The 24,993-nt window shown below is 32.1% G+C and overlaps 1 protein-coding gene and 1 pseudogene across 2 annotated transcripts; both read right to left on the bottom strand.

Annotated features, from left to right (window-relative positions):
* Positions 1-10,630: 10,630 nt before the first annotated feature.
* On the bottom strand, positions 10,631-12,333 carry LOC107632382 (putative phospholipid:diacylglycerol acyltransferase 2; annotated as a pseudogene). The gene is made up of 5 exons (XR_015907597.1): positions 12,192-12,333; positions 11,646-11,978; positions 11,435-11,534; positions 10,973-11,232; positions 10,631-10,927 (listed from the first exon to the last, which is right to left on the bottom strand). The product of XR_015907597.1 is annotated as a putative phospholipid:diacylglycerol acyltransferase 2 (transcript).
* Positions 12,334-14,788: 2,455 nt separating this feature from the next.
* On the bottom strand, positions 14,789-20,924 carry LOC110269878 (uncharacterized). The gene is made up of 4 exons (XM_021117740.2): positions 20,866-20,924; positions 20,539-20,739; positions 20,297-20,447; positions 14,789-14,818 (listed from the first exon to the last, which is right to left on the bottom strand). Exons 1-4 carry the CDS (start codon positions 20,922-20,924, stop codon positions 14,789-14,791), a joined length of 441 nt encoding a protein of 146 aa, XP_020973399.1.
* Between the last annotated feature and the right edge of the window lie 4,069 nt (positions 20,925-24,993).

Raw genomic sequence — 24,993 nt, 5'->3', positions numbered from 1 at the left:
ATAATAATAATAATAATAGATATCATTAATTAAATACTAACATAATTATCAAACATTATCTATGATTCTAATCATGACAAAAATGTATGATTCTAATCGTAATAAAAATGTATATGATATGATAATGGTAGGGATTATTTTAATCATGATAAAAATCTATGATTCTAATTATGATATGATTGAATCTTATAATTTTAACAAAACAAATATACGATGTATAAAGTAAATAATAAAAAATTAATTTAATAATAAATAATTATATAATTATTTTTGTTCTAATAAAGGCATATAGTATTTTTTTGTGGTTCAAACTCAGAGATGTAATTTTAATGATGGGTGTAAGACCCAGAATATTTAAAAAGTCTTATTATGATTAAGTCTCAAATTATATGATTATTTATAGTCTTAATTTCAGAAATTATTTTATTAAGGATAATTAAAGCAAGTTTTGATTAATTGAATTTGAAATATTGTAAGGTCCCACATCGGTTGGGGAGGAGAACGAAGCATGCCTTATAAGGGTATGGATATCTCTCCCTAGCATGACGTATTTTGACGAGTGAGTGTGGGAGGCTTCGGCTATCATCCCTATCGTCAAATGCAAAATCGTGAGACCTTGTATGCCAAAGCGGACAATATCGTGCTAGCGGGTGGTCTAGAACTGTTACAATGGGTAATATATTCAAATTTTCTTATTTTAAACTTTTCATAATTAAAATAATTTTATAACATATTGTGATTTTTTTTTTCAGAAAGTACCGGCTTTCTTTTGCATCAATGCAATGCCATTGAGGGAAATAAATGTCAGTTTAGTTTCTTGGTGTGGCAATTCTATACCTTGCCACATTGCATGGATAGCGGATGATGAAACTTATTTAACAAGGGGATGGTATAAATTTGCACGAATTCTAAATGTTCGAACTTACGATATTGTTTCAGTTGATTGTTGTTACGAGAATGACTCTAATTTATACGTGTCTAAGGACTAGAATAGATTAAATATTATTTAAATAATTTAGTTTTAATATTAGCATTTGATTAAATTAGTTTTAAAAAAATTTAAATTGTTGCTTCAATTTATATATTATAACTATTTTTCTTAGATATATTATTTTTAAAACTTTAATATAAAATTTCTTTTTTTTTAATCAAGTAGAATAAGTGGCAAATTGATACATACATTAATGGTGACAAATTGATATTGATATCAAATAATAATAATAATAATAATAATAATAATAATAATAATAATAATAATAATAATAATAATAATAATAATAATAATAATAATAGAAAATGTCTAAACAGCACACATGTTATACTTTAAAAAAACAAAACATATTTTTAAAAGGATTAAGATATCAATTATTAAAAATAAAAAAATAAATATAAATTTATAATTCTAATTGCTATATATATGATACTAACGTTAATAGTGGTAAATTGATATTGATATCAATAATTAATTTCCATAATTATTTTTGTATTACTAAAGGTTATATATAGTATTTTCTTTTGCGATTCGTGGGTCTAGATCTAAGAGTCAAAGCATTCTTTTTTAACGTGGTATATAGAATAATAGAAAAAATTTTGAGAACTTATAATAAAAAGGTCATTTCTAAATCTCTTAGTCAAATTTATTAAAATTTATTATTATCAATTAAAAAATTAAAAAATTTTAGGTGCTAAATGGTAATACATTCTTATTCCATATTTACATCTTGAGAATATTAAAATGATCATAATATTATTTCAGGTATATATTTTGCAATCATAAAAAAAGTGTTAGGTTATTCTTTAGTAATTTTAAATTCTTTATTGTTTAATAAAACAAATTGTGCATTTAAATTCTCTACTAATTTATTATTGTTCATTTTAAGCTAATTTGTATATATTTTTACTTTATAGTAGTAAAATAACATATAAATATTTATTGAAAAGTTTAAATATTACTAAATTATTTAATTTGATATTGAGTATATATGTGTAATTTATTAAAAAAATAAATTAATAAAAATAATTAATAATTATATTAAAATTGATATATTTAATATTAAATTAAAAAAATATTTTAAAAGCATAATATGTATTTTTTTATTAATTAAATTATTATAATTTAAATTAATTTTAATAAAATAACTTAAAATTATAATTTTAATTTTACCACGTGGTATGCACGAATTATTACACTTGTATACTATTATTATCCTTTGCTAATCAGATATTAGCAATGTTCTAATATGAAAACATAATATAGGTTGGTGCCATCTACTGTAAAGATGCATTTTTACAGATTTTTGTCTTTTATGGCAAAAAAGCGTCTTACTAAAAAGTGTTGTTTAAAGAAAAAGTGTTACCCTTAATCGTTAACTTGGCTCTGATACCAATTTTTACCATTTCTATCCAATTTTTTACTAGTCCTTGATGTATATTGTGATTTCATTTTTATAGTTTTCAATCTTGTTTTAGTTTATAATATTCTTTTTTGCATGGATTATTGTATATAAAATCTTTTATCTGTTTATCTTTTTTTTTAATATAATTTCTCAAATTCTCAAAAACTTCGTTTATTTCTACACTTTCTGTTGTTTCTAAATACCTTCTTAATTTTTCGACTTCATTCTCCATTTTTTCTTTCAACAGTTTTAATTCTTTTAAGTCATAATATGGTTTTTCAGGCATTTATAATTTTTTTAAATTTAATTCCAACTTGTTTATATTTATTCTTATTTCTATCCTTTTTATTATAAGGTCATCAATTTCGATCTGAAGGTTATTTAATTCCCTTTTATACTCTTTTATTTTACTTTTTAATTTTTCCGCCCTTTTTCTTTTTATTTTATTTTCTGATTTTTCAATCTTTTTATGCTTCATTATTTATTTTAAAATTTCTGCAAACTCTATCATCGATTCATCACTATTTTCTAGAGATTCTATTAATTTTTCTAGCTCTTCAACTTCTCTTCTTAACTTGTCATAGATTATTTTTAGAGCTTCAAATGCTCTTTGATTTATTTCAGAAAACTGTAAATAATTCAAACGATTTTCTCTTTCAAAGAGCTCTTGTTTCTTGTCTTGATAAGTTACATATATTTCTTCTTTATTTATTGTCATAATTTAGTGTTTAGGGTTTCATTTAATTTTTCGACATTTTTTGTTAATTCTTTTATTTCAGAATTTTCTTCTTTAATCTTTAACTTAGATAAACTTAAAGGGCTATTAATTTTAGATTCTCTTATTTGAAAATTCGATGAAAATAATTTTCCTGATGGTTCTTTTAATAATAGAACTGGGTTTTCAATAGCTTTATATTTTGGTATTTCTGTTTTTACAATTTTCTGAAATAATTCATCGACATAAATTCTTTCTCTGTTTTTAAATATTATACTATGATGGCTATTTGTTAAAGCATAATTTATTGCATATGTAATTGAAAATGGTTCATCATCTTGTTCCATTAGATTCTTTCTGTGAAATTTATAAGCCAAACTTATAGATCTTCCAAGATTTTCAGTTGATAAAGGTATAGCATATCCAAGATGGGCATTGAATTTAACATTTACGTTTGCCAAGTTTCCATGAACAATTCCAATTATTTGATCTATTGGGTTATCAGTAATTCTTTTGTCACAGATTGCTAAGCTTATTGGTGAATTAATTCCTTTCATATATGTAGATTTGATTAAGACTTGTATAGTACTAATATGAATCCATCCAATTTTAGATCTTTTTTGTTGATCCTTAATTTTTCCAATCTGTTTACTTAATTCTTCATCATTTATCAAAGCTATTTCAAGTTCTCCATTGGCGGATTTTATCTTTATAGGGGCTTCAAGTTGAATTTTTCCATAGTATATTATATTTTTTCTATTAAAAACTTCTTTTAAAAGGTTCTGTTTATTAAAATTTTCATTTGATTTGAGATTTAATTCTGTTTTTAGAACAGCCTGTTTTTCATTATCTAATAAAGCAGTTAATCTATAATAATCAGATTCTTCTGTTAATTCTAAACTTTCTAAATAATTCATAAATGAAAGACTAGGATGAAGATGTACCTTTCTGGAGAAAAACTTCCTTTATTTAGTATATTTTACATAAGGTGTTTTTATCTCCAGAGGGGAGATTGTAAATACTAACTCCAGAGGGGAGTTTAGAACTATTTTTCCTAAAGGAATTCTTCCTCAGACCATAGAATCGCCTCGGCAGCTTCCTCCTTGCTCTCCTAACATGTGAGTACTCTTTGCCTCCTGCTTTCTATTTTCTGATACTTCTACAATTGCCTAAGCAACCTATTTATAATAGTTGGGTTTGATGGACAATTCCCATCCTTACCCTTCTTATGACGTCATTGCTTACGTCATTGTTTGCTTATCTTGCACCAGCTACATCGTTGGTGCTTTATGACCTAAGTGCTTACGTCACTATGCAATAATATTGAGAGATGCTTCAGATGTGTTGTCCTCCTCTTTTATCATGTGACCCTCAGATGCATTGTCCTCTTCTTTCATCATGTGAGTTGATTCCGTTTCATTATTGCTTTCTTCAGATAACTCTGAGGCACATAGCTGGCACTTGTGGTCTTCTCTGTTTTTTATCAAATAGCAGAGATTCCTCTTTATCCCTTCAGGGAGCTTTTCTAAAAGTCCGGATAAGTTGTAGAATGCTGATTCAAATTCCACCAAAAGTCTCATCTCTCTTTCTTCAATTTCATTTCTTTTGCTGGACACAAGCAAAGTATTTCTACTTTTATAATTAATCCTTGTGTGAGATTCCTTCGTTATTTTTTGAGTTCTTTCAAAGACCCTTGCTAATGTGCTGGCTAGCCTTCCTTCATGACTGTAAATTGTTAAGTCTTAAATCTGATCAATTGGTTGAAAATTTCCTGGGAAGACGGACATGAATATTACTTGGTGTGTTGGAACCAAGCATTCTTCTTCTTTATTAAAAATAGGTTGACTGTTTATAAATTTTAGGGATATATCCCTTGGATTTACATTGTCAATCATATTTTTAAATCTCTTTACTGCATCAATGAATCCTGCAGGAAACTCACTAATAATTTTTAGATCATTAAAAATTAAAATTGTATCAATTAATCCATATTGGAAAAATTGATAGGTGTCAGATGGGGAAGCATCTGGAAATATAACCAACTTTGTTAGCTATTCTTTGGCAATAGGATAATATCCCAAAATTGCCCTTTTTTCTTCAGTCCAATTCAGGACTATGTTAAGGGTTTCTCTGAGATTTGATCTGCAGACCCTTTTCTTTTCCTTTATTTCAGTCCTTGTAGGGATGTTTCTTATTATCCCTGTTCTCTGGGTTTGAATTGGAGCTTTATCTGCTCTTTTTAAGGTTTGTTCTGGATGAAGAGCTTCATATTCCCTGAATGATTCCTTTGCTTCTTCCAGTGTTAGAAACCCTCCTTTATGAATTATCCTTGATTGATGTGTGAATGGTGCTGCTTTTTCCCAGGCATCATATACTCCTTTCATGGGGCCATTATAAATTACATAATATTTTTTATCTTGGGTGGATTTTTAAATAATTTCAGCAATTGTTTTATTTTCCGAAATTTTTTCTTCACCTAATTTGTCCACCACGCTTGGCTGGCTGAACTCTGATGGTGTTGCTTGTTGTGTTGATTTCATTGCTTCAATGGCCTTCTTGAGGGATTGGATCTGTGTCCTTATTTGCTGACAATGCTTGCATTTTTCGAGTTCTTGCTCATATTTTTGAATTTCTTGATCTAATGCGTTGTAGACGAACTCCATTCTCTTGTTAATGTATCTGCAATAACATTTTTGTCACCCTTAATATATTCAATTTTTATTGGATATTGTAACAAAAATAATTGCCATCTTACCAATCGTCCATGATTATAATCAACTTTTAAATTATATCGTAGAAAACCTGTTAAGTAACTTGAATCTGTCGTTAATGTAAATTCTCTGGGTAGTAAATCAATTTTCCATTTCTTAAGAGATTTAATTGCTGCTAGAGTTTCCTTTTCATGAGTGGTATATCTTTGTTCTGTTGGAGTAAAAGTCCCTGAAATATACCTGTAAAGTAATTCCTTTGGGGAATATTTAGAATCTAGTGATTCTTTTTCTTGTTGTAAACTTTTTATAACTTTCTTAACTTTTAGACATCTTGACCAGGTTATGTCTGAAGCATCTGTATCTGTTTCTACTATTAAGTAGTCATTTTCTTCTGGAATATAAAGTTCTGAAAGTTTTTCACATAATTTTTTAATCTTTTGAATTTGCATACTGTCTTTTTCGTCCCATTTCCATTCTTTTTTAGTACTTATTTTTGGAAATAAGCTTTTAGTGTATTCTGTTATATTCTTTAAAAATCCTTGATCAGAAATATAATTTATACACCCTAAAAATCTTTGTAATTGTTTTCTATCTTCTATTTTACTAGGAAATAAATTTACCTTTTCTAGGACATTTGGCTGTAGTTTTAGCTTTCCTTGAGTGGATAGAATTAACCCAAGAAACTCTATTTCTTGTTTTGCTATTCTTGCTTTCTTTTTGCTAAGAACTAATCCTTTTTCTTTACATCTTTCTAAAACTATTAATAATTTTTGAAGATGATCTTCTTTATCCTGTTTTGTAAAAATTAGTATATCATCAATGTACACTAAAACAAATTCATTTAACTCTTTTAGATTTTCTTCCATAAATCTTTGATAAATACCTGGGACTTGTTTTAATCCGAATGATAATACATTCCATTCATAGAGCAACACACTTGTTGATTCTTTTGTTGGGCAAGTAAAAGCAGTTAATTTCTTTGTTTCTTCGTCTAAACGAAGTTGCCAATATCCTGATTTTGCATCAAGAGATGAAAACCAAGTTGCTCCTTTGATTTTTTCTAAAATAGAATCTTTTCTTGGAAGCTTATGAGCATCACCAATAGTTGCTTCATTCATCTTCTTATAGTTAATAACCATTCTTCGTTTTTCCCTTTTAATTTCATTATTGTTTTCGACATAAAAGGCTGGAGCCGCATGAGGACTTTTACTTAATCTTATAATTCCTTTTTCCAAAAGATCTCTACATTCTAATGAAAACTCTTCTCTATCTCTTGCGGAATAAGGAATTTTATTTGGAACATTTATCTCTTTTGTAGGATCTTTTAATTTAATACTTACTAATTCGTTATTTGTATTTTTAATATCTAAAGGATTTTCAGCACATATTTCATCCAAGAGTTCTTCTATCTTTATTTCAAGATTATTTTTTGGGATATTTATCTGAAAGTATAGATTTAAATAACATGTTTTTAAAATAGAGAATATTTTAAATTTTAAGATTTTATCTATAGTAGTAGTCGGTATTTTTATACGTTTTGATTTTTGATTTATTGAAGAATCGTGTGGAGCTTTTAAAACTATATATGTTAATTCTTGAATGAATGGATGATATAGCTTTAAAAAGTTATTTCCTTATGATAAAATCCATTCCAGAGTCTAACATATATATAGATGGAACAATGAACCTATAATTTTGAATAAAAATTTCAACCATTTCTGCTTTTTGGTCAATTTTATGTATTGATTTGTTAGCTATTCTAACTCTTAATGGTTTCTTTAATTTTTTCCAATCAAGTTTTATATTTGAACTAGCAAAGCATTGTGTTGCTCCAAAATCTATGAAAGCATTTATAAATTTTTCTGTTATTTTTATAGTAATAAATGTAGCATTATTACTCAGTCTCTGAGTCTGTTTCTGAGACATATTCAAAAATATAGTCTAAGTTATCATCAGATTCTTCTAATGGTTCCATGAAACAAGATTTAGCAATTTCTATTTGTTTAGTAAGATCCTTTTTATCCTTCTTTTTCGGGCATTCATTTGCATAGTGTCCTTCTTCTTGGTAATACCAACATTTACAATTTTCTTTTTTATTCGGGCAATAGTTATTTCTTTGTCTTTTGTTTTTATTGTTATTTTCCTTTCTAAAATATCTCTTTTTTCTCCAGTTTGGATAGTATTTTCTTTTTCTAAATTGATATTTTCTTTTTTTTTTGAAAATTTTTATTAAGACCATATTTTTGAGGTATCTCCTCATTATCCTGACAGCAAATTTTAATTATATTTGTAAATCTTTTTTGAGTTGCTTCTTGCATACAACGTTCTTTTATTTCCTCTCTTATTGCAGAGGTTGCTCCACCAAAATTATTTTCAATTGTCCCTCTATTTATTTCTCTTATAAATCTTCCCATTATAAATTCATTAGCAGGATATGGAAGTTTTGTTATATACATACTAAGATAATGATTTTTATCTTCTTCTTTTAATTTGTAATAATGTATTCTATATTCATATATATAAGACTCCACATTACATAAATCATATATCTGAATATTAGCTAAATGGTTTTTCGCTTCTTGATATTCTTTATTATAGACTTCTTGTCTATGATCTATAATATTTTTTCCAAAAAATTCTTTATATAGAATCATCATTATATACAATATCTTATCATAAGCTGATGTTTTTGTTTCTAATTCTTCTATTACTTGATTTTCTATTGATGTCATATAATCTCTTATAGTTCCTTTAGTATGAAACCCTATGTAATTCCAAATGTCTCTTCCAGACAATTCACTAAGTTTTGGATTAGTAAAGGCTTCTAATAAGAAGGAATTCAACCAGTTTTCGAAATTTTCTTTTTCATTCTTTTTACAATCTAAATCGAGCATTCTATCTCCTTCCATTTCCTGGATTTTAGGGATGTATTTTGATGGTATTTTTGTATATTTTGAATCTTTATTTATAAACCCTTTTTTAAAGGCATAATTATCAAAACCTGTTTCCCATTTAAATTGAGATTGATTATCTTTAGATGTTCCAGCTTCATTTTTTACTTGTATTGGAATTGCTGGTTCTTCGTCACTTGAGTAATCTAGGATGTGTTCTTCATTTTCTATATTTTCAGAATTTACTAATTCTTCTTCTATTTGAAATCCCTGTTCCATAACATTATTTTCTTGAGTCATTTTTAATTGTTTAAAAAGTATTGTAACTTCTTCTAATTTTTCTTCAATATTCATAATTTTAGTGGTGGTTTTACTTTTAAATCTGTTATGTTGATTATATTTTGGAAATTTTCTTCTTTGGAATATTCTTTTTCCTTATTTCTTTGAAATTTTATGGATACTAATATTTCTTCAAGCATGTCTACTATAGAATTTAATTGTGGGTTAAATGTATGATAAAGATGTGGTGAATCATTTCCATGGTAACATTTTTTAGAAATTTCGTGTGAGAAATAAGTTTTTTCAGGTTTTTGGAGTCCTTCAATAAAACTTATAGTAAAATAAAGATTTTAAGAAAAATCATTTTGTATTGATTTTAAGAATTCGGTGTCATTACAGTTAACATTAGTTAAAATCATTAATTTTTGATCTATTAATTTTGATAACTTAATTATTTCTTCTCTTAAATCTTCTAATTTACTTTTTTCCATTAGGTGACGCTTTTCTTTATGAAAAGTTACGGTTTTAAATGAAAAGTGTGGCTTTAAGATGTGTAGTATAAATTTTGCCACGTAAACACATCTATAAATTTAGATCTGTACCCTATATTTCACCATATAGGTTTGGTTTAATAATGTGTTTGCAGGAAGTCAGGAACTATTTTCAAACTTGTTTTATTGGTAATCATTATATCTATCTTTTCCTAATAAAGTATGTTGTTGTGGTCGAAACGATTTCTGATCCTGTGACACCTGTTTTCCCAAGAGGCCCCACAAGCATTTCGGCCACATAATTTGAAGCACAAAGTGATTCGCATGGGCTTTTGTCATACATTCATAATTGAGGTGTTACATAAGACGAGTGCAGGGCCAGCACTTTTGTTAAATTCTGACCATCATTTAATCATTAAAAAAAATTGAATAATTTTATAATATTAGATACAATCTCACATCATTAAAAATATTATTAATAATTAATTGATAGTTAAAAATCACAAAATTTACTAGCTCCTAGACTTTTCCGTTACATAATGGTGCTAGAGAAAACTTTTCACCCTTAACATTTTTCTATCCATCATAATTCACCATTTTTCCTTGCTTGATTTAATATCTGCAAGTACAAATAAAAAGGGTATGTAATTGTTCAACTTTTAAGTTTTAACTATGTTGATTAGATATATTTATAGTTATCCATATAAACAGTGTCACCGGAATATGTATGCACCGCAGTTAACTATTTTAATGGAATAGTATATAGTATAATTAAGAGGTGATGACCTCTTTGAAAACAAGTAAACAACCATGAACATGCAACCACCTTTTTAATTTCTTCGTGGCAGATATCTACAGAAGATTGTATCAAATTCCACCAACAAATCTATATTATTCTTCGTGACATTGCTAGTTCATCCATTCAAAAATACTAAAATCAGTTATCAATATATTTGTATATTTGTATATAAATATATGTATAATTTAATTTATTTTTAATATATATTTATATTTAAACATGTATTTTATATCAACGAGTAATAGTTCAAATGGTATAGTCTTTCCATACTCAATTAAAAGATTACAGATTCGAGTCTCATATATTTGATAAAAAAAAAAAACATATATTTTATATTAGTGACTGATTTTGGTGACTTATTTTAGACATAAGTCCCATGGTTGTTTCGCATTAACATTTGCAAAACACCTTCTACACCTATCTACAGATTATTTACAAGTTAACTACTGAGTTGGATAACATTTCATGCAAGAAAATCAAAGCATAAAACAGATAAAAATTATTTATAAGCTGAGATTTATCCTCTCAGACATTCTCATGATATCTGAGAATATCCTATCATCACCAATATCTTCACCAGTGGCTCCGGCAGCAACTCTCAAAACATCTTCAACCAATGCAACATTTCCCATAATAACTTGGTACTTGGTAGTATAAAATTATGAATATCTCATAACTTCCTATCCTTACTTGGTTTCAAGTGGATTGGACCAGTATCTGTAATGAGCATATTTTGGATCATCTAAGTTCTCTGCAATTCCATGAGAGAAGTGAGCCTTAGCACGCTTCATCGTTTTTGGTGCTGCAAAATTAAGCAGATCAATAACAGTTCTTGCTGTGTAAACCTTTTCTGTAGCAACTTTTTGGGTGCTTTCTCTGCTCATCTCATCATATTCAGTCCATACATCATCACATGCAATTTCCTGTTGATGCTCGAAAACATTATTGTTCTAAAACATGTAAACAGAATCTCAATGATCAAATGCCTTATAAAACAAGATATAAATGTACAACCTTAATTTGATCAAATGTCTTGCCAAAAGAGATTATCCTTTGGTACTTGATAGGCTTCTTTTGCATATGATCACTTCTGTTATAAGTATTGTTGCTTATAAATTGCTTCTCATATCACTTCTGTTATAAGTAAGTTGCCCCCATAGATTGAGGCACCAGTACCACTTTCTTATAGCCATTTGTTTAAAACAAAAGCTTCAATTTTACTCTTGAATCTACTTAGTGACTGGTCTCTAATCTGCATTGTCCAACTTAAATCATATTAGTTCAAAGTATACTTCTCCAGAAATTATAACGAGAAAAATTTGTCAGTTTCAAATAGAAAACACTCTTGAAATAATAATTGAACCTCAGTATTTTGGAAAGAAAGTGTCCAGTCATAGGAAGCCATGTGCAAGTTCTTCCCTTCATATCCAATTTTTGCCAAATTTTGAATTAAGAGACCAAAAGGAATAAGCAGGAACAAAGTTATCTGCAGCAACAAGCCCAGGTACTGCCCTCACTCTAATGCCTGGTGGATCCATTCCAGTTTCATTATGCAGAGAAAGATGTTCTAAATAGCACAGAGGCCTGAATTCCACAGCACAAAAGAAGGAATTGCTTATTATAGTATATGGAATTGAATCGATTGACAGTACTATTATGACACCAACAATGGACAACTCACAAGTCACTACTTCAACTAGAATTAAAATTAGGCCATCTCAAATTGCCAAAAACACTATAACTAATAACTGTAAGGGTATGTTTAATTGGAGACAAAATGAAGTTGAAAATTTTATGGATAAGCTCTATTTATAAGTGTATACGTCAATCAATAACTTAGGTTCGTTAAGTGGTCAGCTCACTCGTCTATTTCGTTCATTTAAATAAGTGTCGAAAATTTGAATTCCGCCCATAGCATTCAGCAACTCAGTCACTCCTTCACTCCTTAGCCTCACTCCTGCTGGTGACTCTTGTCCATGAAAACCACCTAGTGCAGCCACATAGAAGCCACCAAATTGTGTAAACATAACCAACCACCCAAAAACACTCATCAATGTGCCTCCACTTCATAGACTCTTGGAATGAGTCAAGTTGACCAGATTGAACAGCACAAAAAAAAATAAAAAATAGGTATATTAATGTTCTGCTAATAAATATGATTACGTACATGACATACACTAATTACTCTTAACATATAATTCTGCCAAGTCCTTATTGGTGTTTTAGATGTACACTTGTATGTCTTGAATTTTGCATGCAAGCATGGATGATCTACGTGTCAAAAGCCAGAGACGTTTCTATGCTTCTTATGTGGCAATGGCACCACCCTTTTGGAAACTTTCCACCACCACCGAGTCCTAAAGTCTCTGAAAAAAGAGTGTGATGTGACAATATAGAAATTTCATATAGTATATGTACTATATTCTTTATCTTTATTCTGAATTCGACGCTGCTTTGGAAAAATAAAAAATGTGAATTTCTTACGAAAGTGATAATGATGGTGCCACAGTATATCGATAAAATAATTTGAATTATATATGAAACTCAACGTGGGATGTTCATGAATAAAGAAGAGACTAATATAGAAGCATCGATACTCTATCATTTGTGTTTGTTCCTCTTTGTTTGATGGATTTTATTTGTGCTTGTTCCTTATTTCTTTTGAGATTTGATTCTTCCCTACCATTTTAAAATCAAATATTTGGAATAATGTCCATCAACTCTCTTAAATGAAACTCGATATTATATTTAAGATTTGAAAAATGTTATTTGTACACCAAAATTAATCACCAATGTATTTATGTATTTATATTTCAGTATATATTTTATATTAGTGACTAATTTTGATAATTGATTTTGGTGTACACGTAACATAACTCTTAAGGATTTTATTAACAAACGTTCTAATGCAAGCTTTCCATAAAAGAAATCAATTTTTTTTAAGCACCTTGAAAACTATACTTAAATACTAGTTCTTATTGAAAAAAATTTTAACGAAAAAACTCAACACAACAAGTTGGGGAGCATCTGAACAAACATATAAATAAAAGAAAACAATAAAGCCAAATATTTAAATATGTTTTAGGGTAATCAAGATATTTAAATATGTTTTATTGGTTATTGTCAATATTAAGTTGGATGTTGGCTAAAATGTGTGATGATGCATCTTTAATTTTATAGGAGGGAATACTATTTGAGATAGAATAATAAAATTTTTGAGAACAATTAATTGGTTCATCCTTAAATAAATTTAATTTTATATCAATAATTTAGATCTAGAGTTTGAGATTTAGAATTTAAAATTTTGATTATATTATGTATATATTAAAATTAGTTATCAGTATAAAATATATATTAGAATATAAATATACATTGAAAATAAATTAAATCACATATATATTTAAACTATTTATACACAAATATATTAGTAGCTGATTTTTGTAGTTGATTTTGGTATACAAATAGTATTTTTGATTAAAATTTAGTATATAGAATTTAGAGTTTAAAATTCAAAATTTTTTATTTAAGATTTAAATTTTAAAACTCAAAAAATATTGTACCCTTTATTTTTTTTCGAAACATATTAATATGAGTTTAATTTTGATGTATTGATAGTATAAAATATTTTACATAGTCATATAATTACATCTATTTTTTTAATGACTACTCACACGATTAATATAAAAAATAGTTATTTTTGCTAATGTGGCGTTACGTAATAAATGTACATGTAAAACTACTTTACCCTAACAATGCATCAAAATTAAATTCTATTAACATTTGCCATAATAATTGAATTTAATTTTCATGCAACTAGAATAGTTTACACAAATATTTAATCATATGTTATTATAATAAAATAATTAAATTTTAAAATTTATTACTTATAATAAATACATAAATTTAATTAAATAATTATATAAAATATTTTATGTTATTATTATATTAAAATTAATAATTTTTATAGGAGTGTTACTATCTTGTACTCTAAGAATATTGGTTCAATATATCACAAAAAAAAAAATATTTTAACATTTTTGATATATTCAATGCATTGAAAATTGAAAACGTAAAAAAAATTATTTTTGTAATAAATAACATAAAAAAAAATTATAGTATGTTTAATCAATATTCTTAAAACAGAGGATAGCAAATCCTTTTTGTAATAAACCTACCATTTCTAAGAACCCTAAGTAATACGGCTTATCAAGTGGCCCATTAAGGTTACGGTTTTGTCAACACGCTGAAGGTTAATTTCGTTTGTAACCTACACAAAGCACATTGAGATGGGCTAAACAATAAACTAGAGGATGTTAACATTTTTGGTACATATAACAAGCTATTAAACTAAACAAAAACATAGGTACACTTAAAAGTGGAGCTCTGCACTTGGGAGCTTTCCTCTCTCAATAGGAGAATCGTTCAAGAACTTCGGGTTCTTCTCCAAAAGAGAGTTCTATTCAACCTCAATATCTACAACATACCTCTAACCATCCCCAAACTTTATCAGCCTGAGCGTTTAAACAGCTGAAAGATCTGTAAAACACAACAAAATATATTGAGCAACATACAGCATGAGCAGCATAGAAGGAAGAGTAATCAAGCTGAATAAACCAGGAGAGCTAGGATACAAGAAAGATTGCCTAAATATAGTAGGCAAGATAATAAGTGACAAAGAGATAAGCTTCAAAGCATGCAAGAATGCCTTGCTGGGAATGTGGGGAAACCCACAAGGGGTTACAGTTATTGATATTGGTTCGAAGAAGATGGTGTTCAGTTTCAAAGACAGAAAGAAAGAACTACAGATCATGCAGAACGGGCCATGGAATATTAGAGGAAATATGGTCAATCTTAGACTATGGAGGGAGGGAGAATTAGTGTTCGAGGTAAATCATGACTTCATAGAATTTTGGATTCAAATACATGGCATCCCGCTCGACTTCATGGATAAAGAGACAGGCGCGCGCATAGGAGAAATGTTGGGAGTATTAGCCGAGGCGGAAGACCCAAAAATGGATGGCATTCTGAGGAGATCATATCTGAGAATCAGGGTCAGCATTGACAACACCAAGGCGCTACCTACAGGCTTCTGGTTAGACAGGGAGGAGCTGCCTCCTCTGTGGGTCATCTTCAGGTATGAAAGGTTGCCGAATAGCTACTGTTTCAATTGTGAAATTTTAGGGCATGAAAAGAAGACTTGTAAGAACCCAACAGCAATGACAAGCTGGGATCCTACCAAGAAAAGTATGCGCCAGGCCTGTGAGCAGGTTATGGACGACCAGGGTCAACGACGGGGGGAGAAAGCTCAAAACAACAACGTTGGAGTGAGGAGGGAGATGAGTGGGCGCGTGAGCAACAGAACCGGGAAAGGGAGAGTGGAGAGAAACAAAAATCGGAGGAGAGCAGGATAACGGAGGAACAGGCGCTTCAGCAGAAAATCAGGGAGGAGAGTGTCTGGAAAAATTAAATTGAGAGAGAGGAAGAGATGGCTGAGGCAGAAGAGCAGGTAGAGAAAGTATAAAAAATCTCTTATTTTCAGGGAATTAGGAATACGCATACTACCCTAGAAGCTACCTATAAATTTAAAAGCCTCATTGAGGAGATAAGGGAGAGGAAAAATGAATGGACCAATAACAATAAGGTCCAGAAGGGAGGAAATATGATTGGGGTGCAGAGGTCAGGAAGGAAGGGCCCAACAAAGGAAAATGGGGCTAATACAGGGACAAATATTTTACATATAGAAAATGTGGAAAGAAATGGGATGAAACAACACATAATAGAGGAATGGGAAGTGAATAGCTACAGCATTGCGAAGGGGAGGTTGGGCCTGGAGAACGAAGCAGGAAAAGAGACCATAGGCCAGAAATTAAAAAGGCTGATGTTAGCAAGACACAAGGGTAAACAAATTTGTGATGGCAGAATGAGAGGGAATGAAAATCTAGCCTTACTGAAGGGTGAAAGGGAAGAGGACAAACAAAAGAAACCTTCAAAGGAAAGGCAGAAGAGGGATTATGATTATGAGGATCAACATGCTCACTTGGGGGAGAGCGACTACTATGTTGAGTTAGCAAGTGATGAAGATCAAGAGGAAGAAACGGAAGCACAGGCAGATTGGGAAACACATCTAGCTAAGAAGCTGGAAATAAAACTGAATTTAAAAAGGAAAAAAGAACTCTTACAAGTGCCTTTGCTAACAGACACGGAATGGAGGGAGGAGTATGAGGATAAGGAGGCCAAGAAACTGAGGAGCAGCAATACTTCTCGGGACTCAGGGGAGTATCAACTAGCAACACATGACTCTGAATTTCTCAAGGAAGGACAAATGGCTGAGGAGGCAGGCCTTAACATGCCTCAATCTCAGCCATGAGTATTATAAGCTGGAATTGTCGGAAAATATCGGCTGTCCCGACAATCTCTGAGTTATACAATCTATGTAAAAAAGTAAAGCCACATATAGTATTTCTAATGGAAACTAGGGCAAGTAGGGACGGAATGAATAGGATTAATAGGAAGTTGAAGTCTGATAACATGTTTTGCATAGAACCCCGGGGCTTGTCCGGTGGACTATGTCTCCTATAGAAATCTAATGTGAATATTAATGTTTGTGAATGGTGTGATAACTATATTAAAGCTAATATTAACATTAATAATGATCTGAATTGGCAGGGTATTTTTGTGTATGGAAATCCTGTTTTTCAAAAGCGGAAAAAATTATGACAGGAGCTTACGGTAAGTAACATAAGCAAGGAGGAACCTCAAGCTTATTTGGGGGACTTCAACGACATATTAAGTCAAGAAGAAAATGTAGGTATTCTTCCACAACCAAAAATCTGCTTAGAAACGTTTAGAAGGTTTGTAGATGATAATGGTTTGATGGATGTTGACCTTAAGGAAAGTAAATACACCTGGTTCAGTAATTCTAGAAACAATTTCATAACCAGGGAAAGACTAGATAGGGTGTTAGTGAATTGAAAATGGTTGTAGATATACCAGAACGTTAGTCTAAAAGTAGCTTCGGCTATAAGCTCGGATCATTATGCGCTTATATTCGAAACTCAACCGAGATGTAGGATAAAAAAAGAATTCAGGTTTGAAGCGTACTTGGCTGAGCATGAGGAGTGCAAATAGGTGATCAAGAAGGGTTGGCAACAGGATGAGGGAAACAGAAATTGTTGGGGCAAATTCATAAGGAAGAGAAACAGATGCATTAGGAAGCTGAGGGAATAGAGCAGACGGAAGTTTAAGAGAGCAGATAAAGAATTAGAAAGAAAGAAATCAGAGTTACATCACATCCAAGAGGCCGATTTGACGGAAAGAGATCAAGGAAGAGATAAGGAATTGAAGAACCAAATATCAGAACTTTGGAAACAATAGGAGAAATATTGGGGGCAAATATCAAAGCTGAAATGGCTAAAATGGGGGGGACAAAAACACAGCATTCTTTCATGCAACAACCATTCAGAGAAGAATTAGGAATAGAATCGACAAAGTGAGAGATGAAACAGGTCAGCGGATACAAGGAGAGAAAAATATAATGAGGTTAGTGGAAAGGTACTACACTAAGTTGTTCACCTCCGAAGGGGACAGAAATCTGGAAGAGTGCGTAAGAGACATACCAAGGAGAGTTACCAGAGAGATGAATGAGGAACTGATGGCAAAAATTAATGATGAGGAAATAAGGGAGGCAGTGTTCAGTATGGGAGGGTTGAAAGCTCCGGGGCCAGATGGTTTAAATGGGCTATTTTTTCAACAACACTGGGAGATCCTAAGTAAAGAAGTTTGTGGAGTAGTGAAGCAAACTTTCGAAGAAGGATTCATACCTGGGGATTTAGGGGAAACTACTGTTGTTTTGGTACCCAAAGTTAGTCAACCGGAAAGCCTTAATCAGCTCAGACCAATAAGTTGCTGCAATTTTGCATATAAGATTGTAACTAGGGTCTTGGTGGGGAGGCCAAGAAAAGTGCTTGATCAAATCATTTCTCTAGTTCAGAGTGCCTTTGTCAAAGGAAGACTCATATAAGACAATATAATTATTGTGCAGGAAACTTTCCATTTGTTAAATAGAAAAGGAAACTCGGGAAGTAAGGACCTAGCCATGAAATTGGACATGAATAAGGCCTATGACAGATTGGAATGGAAATTTCTGCAAAGGGTCATGGAAGGATTTGGATTTAGTAATGAATGGGTGAGGTTGGTTATGAGCTGTGTAAAAAGTGCCACTTACAGATTTAAAATAAATGGGAAGCTATCTAATAGGATCACCCCTCAAAGAGGTCTTAGACAGGGAGACCCCTTATCACCCTACCTCTTTATCTTGGCAACTGAAAGCTTCACTATTCTTATGGAAAAGGCGATGAGGGATAAGCTGATTTCTGGAATAAGATTAGCCCCATCAGCACCGGTCATTACTCATTTGTTATTCGCTGATGATTGCATAATTTTTGCAAGTGCGGAAGAGGAGGAGATGTTTCAACTCATTCAAATTTTAAACAAATACACGGAAGCATCAGGGCAAAGAATCAACACTGAGAAATCCAGGCTTATTTTTGGAAGCCAAGTAACTATATAGAAGAGGGTGAACATAGAAGAGATAACCGAAATGGCGTCATGGGAGGATCCAGGAAGATACTTAGGGTTGCCTGTGAGATGGAGAAGATCCAAGAACAGGGCGCTGGAGTGGATAAAGGAGAAAATACTTGACAAGATGCAAGGATGGAAAGAGAAGCTTTTAAATCAAGCCAGAAAGGAGATTTTGATAAAAGCAGTAATTCAAGCGATCCCGGCTTTTGCTATGAACGTCATCAAATTCCCTAAATCCTTTTGCAAAGGAATAGAGGCTGCAATAGCGAGGTTCTGGTGGGAAAACAACGGGAAGGAAAAAAGTATTCATTAGAAAAGTTGGAAAAAGTTGACTAAGTGTAAAACAAATGGAGACTTGGGGTTCAAAGATTTAGAGTACCAAAACATTGTGCACCTAGCGAAACAAGTATGGAGACTTCTAAAAGAGGAGGAAGCTATTTGGGCAAAGACTCTAAAGGCAATTTATTATCCCAACTGTAGCCTGTGGGAAGCGAGAGAAGGAAGGAATGCGTCATGGATATGGAAAAGCTTGTTGGAGGGAAGGAATTTCCTTAGAAGGAAGGACAGATGGAGCATAAGGAGTGGAACGGAGATAGATATCTGGGAGGATAATTGGATGGCAGGAATAGGGAAGATGAGGAGATGTGGAGAAGACCAAATCAGAAAAGTGAGCGAACTAATAAAGCAGGGGGAGGGCTGGGATGAGAACAGAATTAAGGAATTATTTTCGGAGAACATAGCGAAATTGATCACCAGAACACCTATCAGCCTGATTAACAAAAAGGATAATCTGATCTGGCCATACAGAGCCGAGGGATAGTACTCACTGAAATCAGGCTACCGGGCTGCGAAAGAGGAAAAAGATGCAAAAGAAGAGACAAAATTCAACGAAGCTTCATCAAGTCAGAATTTCAAGGAGGTTTGGGGGACTATATGGAGACTACCAGTGCCACAAAAGATCAGAATGTTCTTATGGAAAGCAATGGAAGGAATTCTACCAGTACATAGTAACTTGTATAAACGTAAATGTGCAGTTAAGCCTTCATGTAGCATATGCCAGGATGAGAATGAAACTGTTGAACATGCTTTACTTTTATGTCCGTGGATGAGAGCAGTTTGGTTCGGATTGAGTATTCAAATAACACCTACAGCCTATAATGTGACATCGTTTGGAAAATGGATAATGGATATAGTTCAGAAAATAAGAAGTGGGACAGGGAGGGATCAGGAAAGAATTTTATGTAATATGGGGTGCGTATATTGGTATATTTGGAAGGCAAGGAACCAATACATATTCCAGCAAACAAACATCAATCCAGAACAGGTAATAATCAATGCAGAATATCTGGCAGCAGAATACCACAATACAACAAGGGGAAGCAGCACAGAGCATATTTCAAGTAATGGCAGGATTGGTGATAGGAAGAGAATTACCTGGAGACCCCCGCCACAAGATAGGCTGAAGGTCAATACTGACGCGGCTTTCCATAGGGATACAGGCAAGGCAGCCTCAGCAGTCGTTGTTAGGAACTGGCGGGGTAAGATCGTCACTGGGACAACATCAAAATTTATCACAACTTCGGCACTAGCAGCAAAAGTCAGGCATACAGAGAAGCTCTCATTATCATCAAGAATTTACAAATAGAAAATTGTAATAATTGAAACAGATTGTTTACCTTTGGTCCAAGCCGTTAAGGCTAGAACGCCTATAGCGAAAGTGGACGCAATCCTCAGAGACATTCTGCAACTGCTGGAAGAGGCGCCAGCTGTGGGAGCTACCTGGACTCCAAAGAAAGGCAACATAGTAGTTCACCAACTGGCAGCGATGGCAGTGAAGAATGTTCTTAGGAGCCAGTGGACATTCAATACTCCTACTCCTGTAAGGAATACAATCAAAACAGAAGCTAGATTCGCAATAATTCAGCATAATCAATGGGCACAAAATCAAATTAATGGGGTTCCAATTTCTACCAATCAAGGAATACAAACAGAACAAGACCTACCTCAGAGGGTGGACATGGAAAAACGGGACATGCAAGAAGCTGAAGGGGGAGAGCAGCATCAACCCATTGCGTCGCAGCGGCTAACTATGGAAAGGAGCAACCGCATCGGCGAAGCTTGGACAGCAGGTCGAGGAGGGAGCGCCGAGGGTCCTGGTCATATGCGGAGGCTTCGAGGCAGAGGATCGTTGCGGCTGAGACAAGCCGGCCAGAAGCTCCAAGGCGGATCCATCATCAGTGGCGTCAGTACCGGGCTGGAGAGGAGAACGGTGTTTGCGGAGATCTCAGAATGTCACATTGCAGAGAGGAACTGAGGATACCAACGGGGAAGGATGCTTCAGGCTTCAGATCCATGCAACAGGTCGGCATGGTAAGGGAGGTTCCGGCGGCAACAACAAGCTCGAACAGAGAGCAATGCGACGAAGATGACATTAGTGTTAGGGTCGGACACTAAGGGAGTCGGGCTCTGAAGTGAATTGGGTTCTAGTTGTATGGTCGGGTCAATTTTCTAGCCTATGACTCCTGTCCAAAAAAAAAAAAAAAAAAAAACTAAACAAAAACAAAGCTGCTTAAACTTTTATCATTGTGATTTGTGTGTTATGGCTGAGTGACCGAAAACAAAAACACTTTTATCATTATTAATTGAATTAGCATTTAAGAATGCAGGTTCACGACCAAAAAAAATTTAGGTTTACACTTAGAAGAATTTTTTTTATATCTAGAAATTTTACTTCGAAAAATTTATGTCCAAACACTATTGGAATTTTGTAAAAGTTCTTAGATTTTTTATTTCCCTCTAATCGTGGTTGCCCTGTTCCAAGACAGGATTAAGAGCGTTGTGAAGGTTGGGCGCGTGAATGAAATAAAAGGAGATATATTCTTTTAAATTTGGAAATTTATGTGAATATGTGAGATAGTGTATGAAGCACGTGAGCATGAAACTTGTACAGCTCATGGCTTATGGCTACGCCACTAACCGTGTCTATCCATCTCTTTCTCCTTAATTTTCACGTGTTCCCATGATAATATGACTATATGACGGTGATTGAACTCTATTTTATTCTCTTCTTAATTTTATTTTTCACTATTTACTATTTAGCCCTTTAGCACGTAGTAGACTAACAGGGATGGTAATGAGTTTTCATTTTTCATCTCTCATTTTTATTTAGTAAAATACCTTTTGTTTTTCTCTCGTTTTTGCCATAAATTCTCGTTTTTTTTTTTTTGGAAAAAATAGATATCGATGGATATTTATGAATATTAAATTTTAATTTTTTTGTTATAATAAAATTATATATAATTTAACTAAATATATTAAATCAAATATAATTTAAATTTTAAATACAAATTTAAGATAATAGTATATATATACATAAAAATTTTAACATATAAATTAAAATAAAATAAATTAGAATTATTTACACAATTTATATATATATATATATAAAGATATTTAAGTAAATTTTTTTTATAAATTTTTATAAAATGGATACTCAATCTTCTCTCTCCTCTTTTATTGTAAATTTTGTTAGTAATAATAAAAATGTGTTGTTATAAGGACGTTTCTTAACAATATTACAAATTATTTTTTATTAATAAACATTATTGATCTTTTATTTTAATATTCTTAACCAATGTTTTTAGATATCTTTAACTAAACCAATAATAAAATAATAAAATAGCAATATCAATAATCCAAAATTAGTCAAAAGATAGTAGCATCCTAACGCCAAAACGAGTTAAATATTTTCATTCAAACTATATTTAATTCACCACGCTGATAGCATTGTTACTTGTATTTTTGGGAACTATATCAAGTAATATGCTATTATATTAAGTAGTGGGAAATTTACCAAATTGAAGTTGATGTATTATATAAAATAATTAAAATAAATAAATCACGATGAAGTCGCATCATTGTTTAAATGCCATGAAATTATTATTATTATTATTTTGAAAGGGAATGCTATGAAATTATTACATATAGCGCATGATACATCAAATCAAATTATATTGACTATATCTAACATTGTTCAATAAAAGTTTCACTATATATTTGAAAATGACAAAATAGATATTGACGGTCACATTATAAGACTTTGATATACAAAATCATTTACCGTAAATTGACTAATAATGTCTACTTATAATCTTTGCTGGTTTAGTAGTTGTGTTTTGTTTGATGATTGTATCATTTAATTTGGTATATATTTGATGTAAATGTAAAAAAAAAAAAATTACATCTTTTAAATTTTGAATTTTTCTTTTAGAAGATAAAGTATGATTTCTCATCCTTGAATAATTTTTTTCTTATATTTTTTTTATCCCACTTATAAAATAAATGGTAAAAAATCACACTTTACTCTCTAAAGTGAAATTCAAAATTTAGAGAATACAAATCTGTAAAAAAAAATTTATAAATTTTATGACGTCGTTTTATCTCTTTTCACGTGTCAAGTTTGCAATAAATTATTTAAACTGCTTATATTTTGTGGTTCTTATTTACTTATTTATTTGTGTATTTAAAAAATTACAGAAAAGAAGAATAAAAAAATAGAATACAAAAAATAATGACGATGATAAAAAAAAAAACACCAAAATTAATTATATAAAAATAAGGGTAAAAAACCCAAATAAGTCAAGGAGAGCTCCAAATTACCCAAATCAGCCAAATCAAAAATTCACACCTGAATCCACCAGGACGAATTATTATATAATTCGAATCAATAAGATTCGAATTATACTCTCAAGTAATTCGAATTGATATAATTCGAATTATGTGCATGCAACGAGTTAAAGTAATTCGAATTGAGTTAATACGAATTACTATGAAGGAAACAAAATAAAGTAATTCGAAACAAGTTGTTTCGAATTATAATTAACTAATTCGAGTTTAGTTAATTCGAATTACTAGGTTAGCTTGTGATACAACATAATTCGAAACAAATTGTTTCGAATTATATATATATAGCACGAACCAGAGCTGTATATATATGCTGTGAACTCATGATGCTCTCAACAAAGAGGGGAGATGGCTAGTGAGGAGAGTTTCCTAGTGCTGGTACATTACAGAGGGTCGATTAAGAGAAAAACTCGGTCCGGCGTGAAGTTCACTGATAAGGATCCCCTATGTATTATCGTGACGCCAACAACCACCTACGATGCTCTTGTTACCTCTGTGCTGGAGAAGCTTGGTCTCGAAGGAGTTAAAAGGGTCAAGAAGTTTTTCTACCGCATTCCAACAGCGGTGCTCCATGACACCGTGAAGTTTGATTGTTCCACAATCGGTAGTGACGAGGACTTGCAGGTTATGTTTCTTTGTCGTAGGCAGTTTTCCGAGGTAAGAACACCAGAGTTGTTGGCAAAGTTGGTTGATGTGGTATCTAGCTCGGGTGGTTCGAACCGGAATGCCAATACTATAGCCGCGGTTGCCGGCTCGAGCTCGAGACCTGCTGTTGCTTCATCTTCTGCTCCTGTGTATGAGCCACCGATGCAGCTTGTTGCGTCCCCTTCGTTTGCCGTTGATCTGAGCGGCAATGTTGGAGACGAGGTTCGGTATGGGGAACATATTCCCACCGAGGTACATTGTCCCACACCGGCTGGTGTTGGTGATGGTTTGTTTGATGATCCAGATGACGATGACGTGGAGCCGGATATGATCGCTGATGAAAGCGGCGATGATGTTGGAACTACTGTTCCGAGAAGGGCTACAGGTGGATCTAGTTCTGGCACACAGCAGTATCCACCCCATTTTTCCTCGTTGGACCTGGATCCCATGCGGCAGGACGAAAATGCTCTGCACCCTCAGGATTTGGCGCTAGAGATACCGAGGGGTCTGCCGGTATGAACGAGTTCCAGGTTGGCCAACAATTTCAGGATAAAGATGAGGCGCTGTTGAATGTGAAGACGTACAGTATCCGCCGAGGGGTCCAGTACAAGGTCGTTGAGTCTGACTATCGCAGGTATGTGGGAAAGTGTTCTGAGTTTGGGAATGGGTGCACATGGCTGATTCGGTTGAGTCTCCGACAGCGGAAGGGTATCTGGGAAGTGAAGCGATACAACGGACCGCATACATGTCTCGCCAGCTCCATCTCCAGCGACCATAGGAGTCTGGACTACCATGTGATATCC

Source organism: Arachis ipaensis, chromosome B3 (assembly GCF_059453495.1).
Source record: "Arachis ipaensis isolate K30076 ecotype BB chromosome B3, ASM5945349v1, whole genome shotgun sequence".
Classification (NCBI taxonomy): Eukaryota; Viridiplantae; Streptophyta; class Magnoliopsida; order Fabales; family Fabaceae; genus Arachis; species Arachis ipaensis.
The sequence above is the reverse complement of the archived record's forward strand: the minus strand, read 5'-3'. Positions and strand labels throughout refer to the sequence as shown.

Coding starts and splice junctions, on each gene's coding strand:
- LOC110269878 (XM_021117740.2), bottom strand. CDS start 20,924: ATGCTGCTCTCCCCCTTCAGCTTCTTGCATGTCCCGTTTTTCCATGTC. Junction 20,740..20,865: donor TTCCATGTCCACCCTCTGAG/GTAGGTCTTGTT, acceptor TATTCCTTACAG/GAGTAGGAGTATTGAATGTC. Junction 14,819..20,296: donor CTTGTGGCGGGGGTCTCCAG/GTAATTCTCTTC, acceptor TGTGTTTTACAG/ATCTTTCAGCTGTTTAAACG.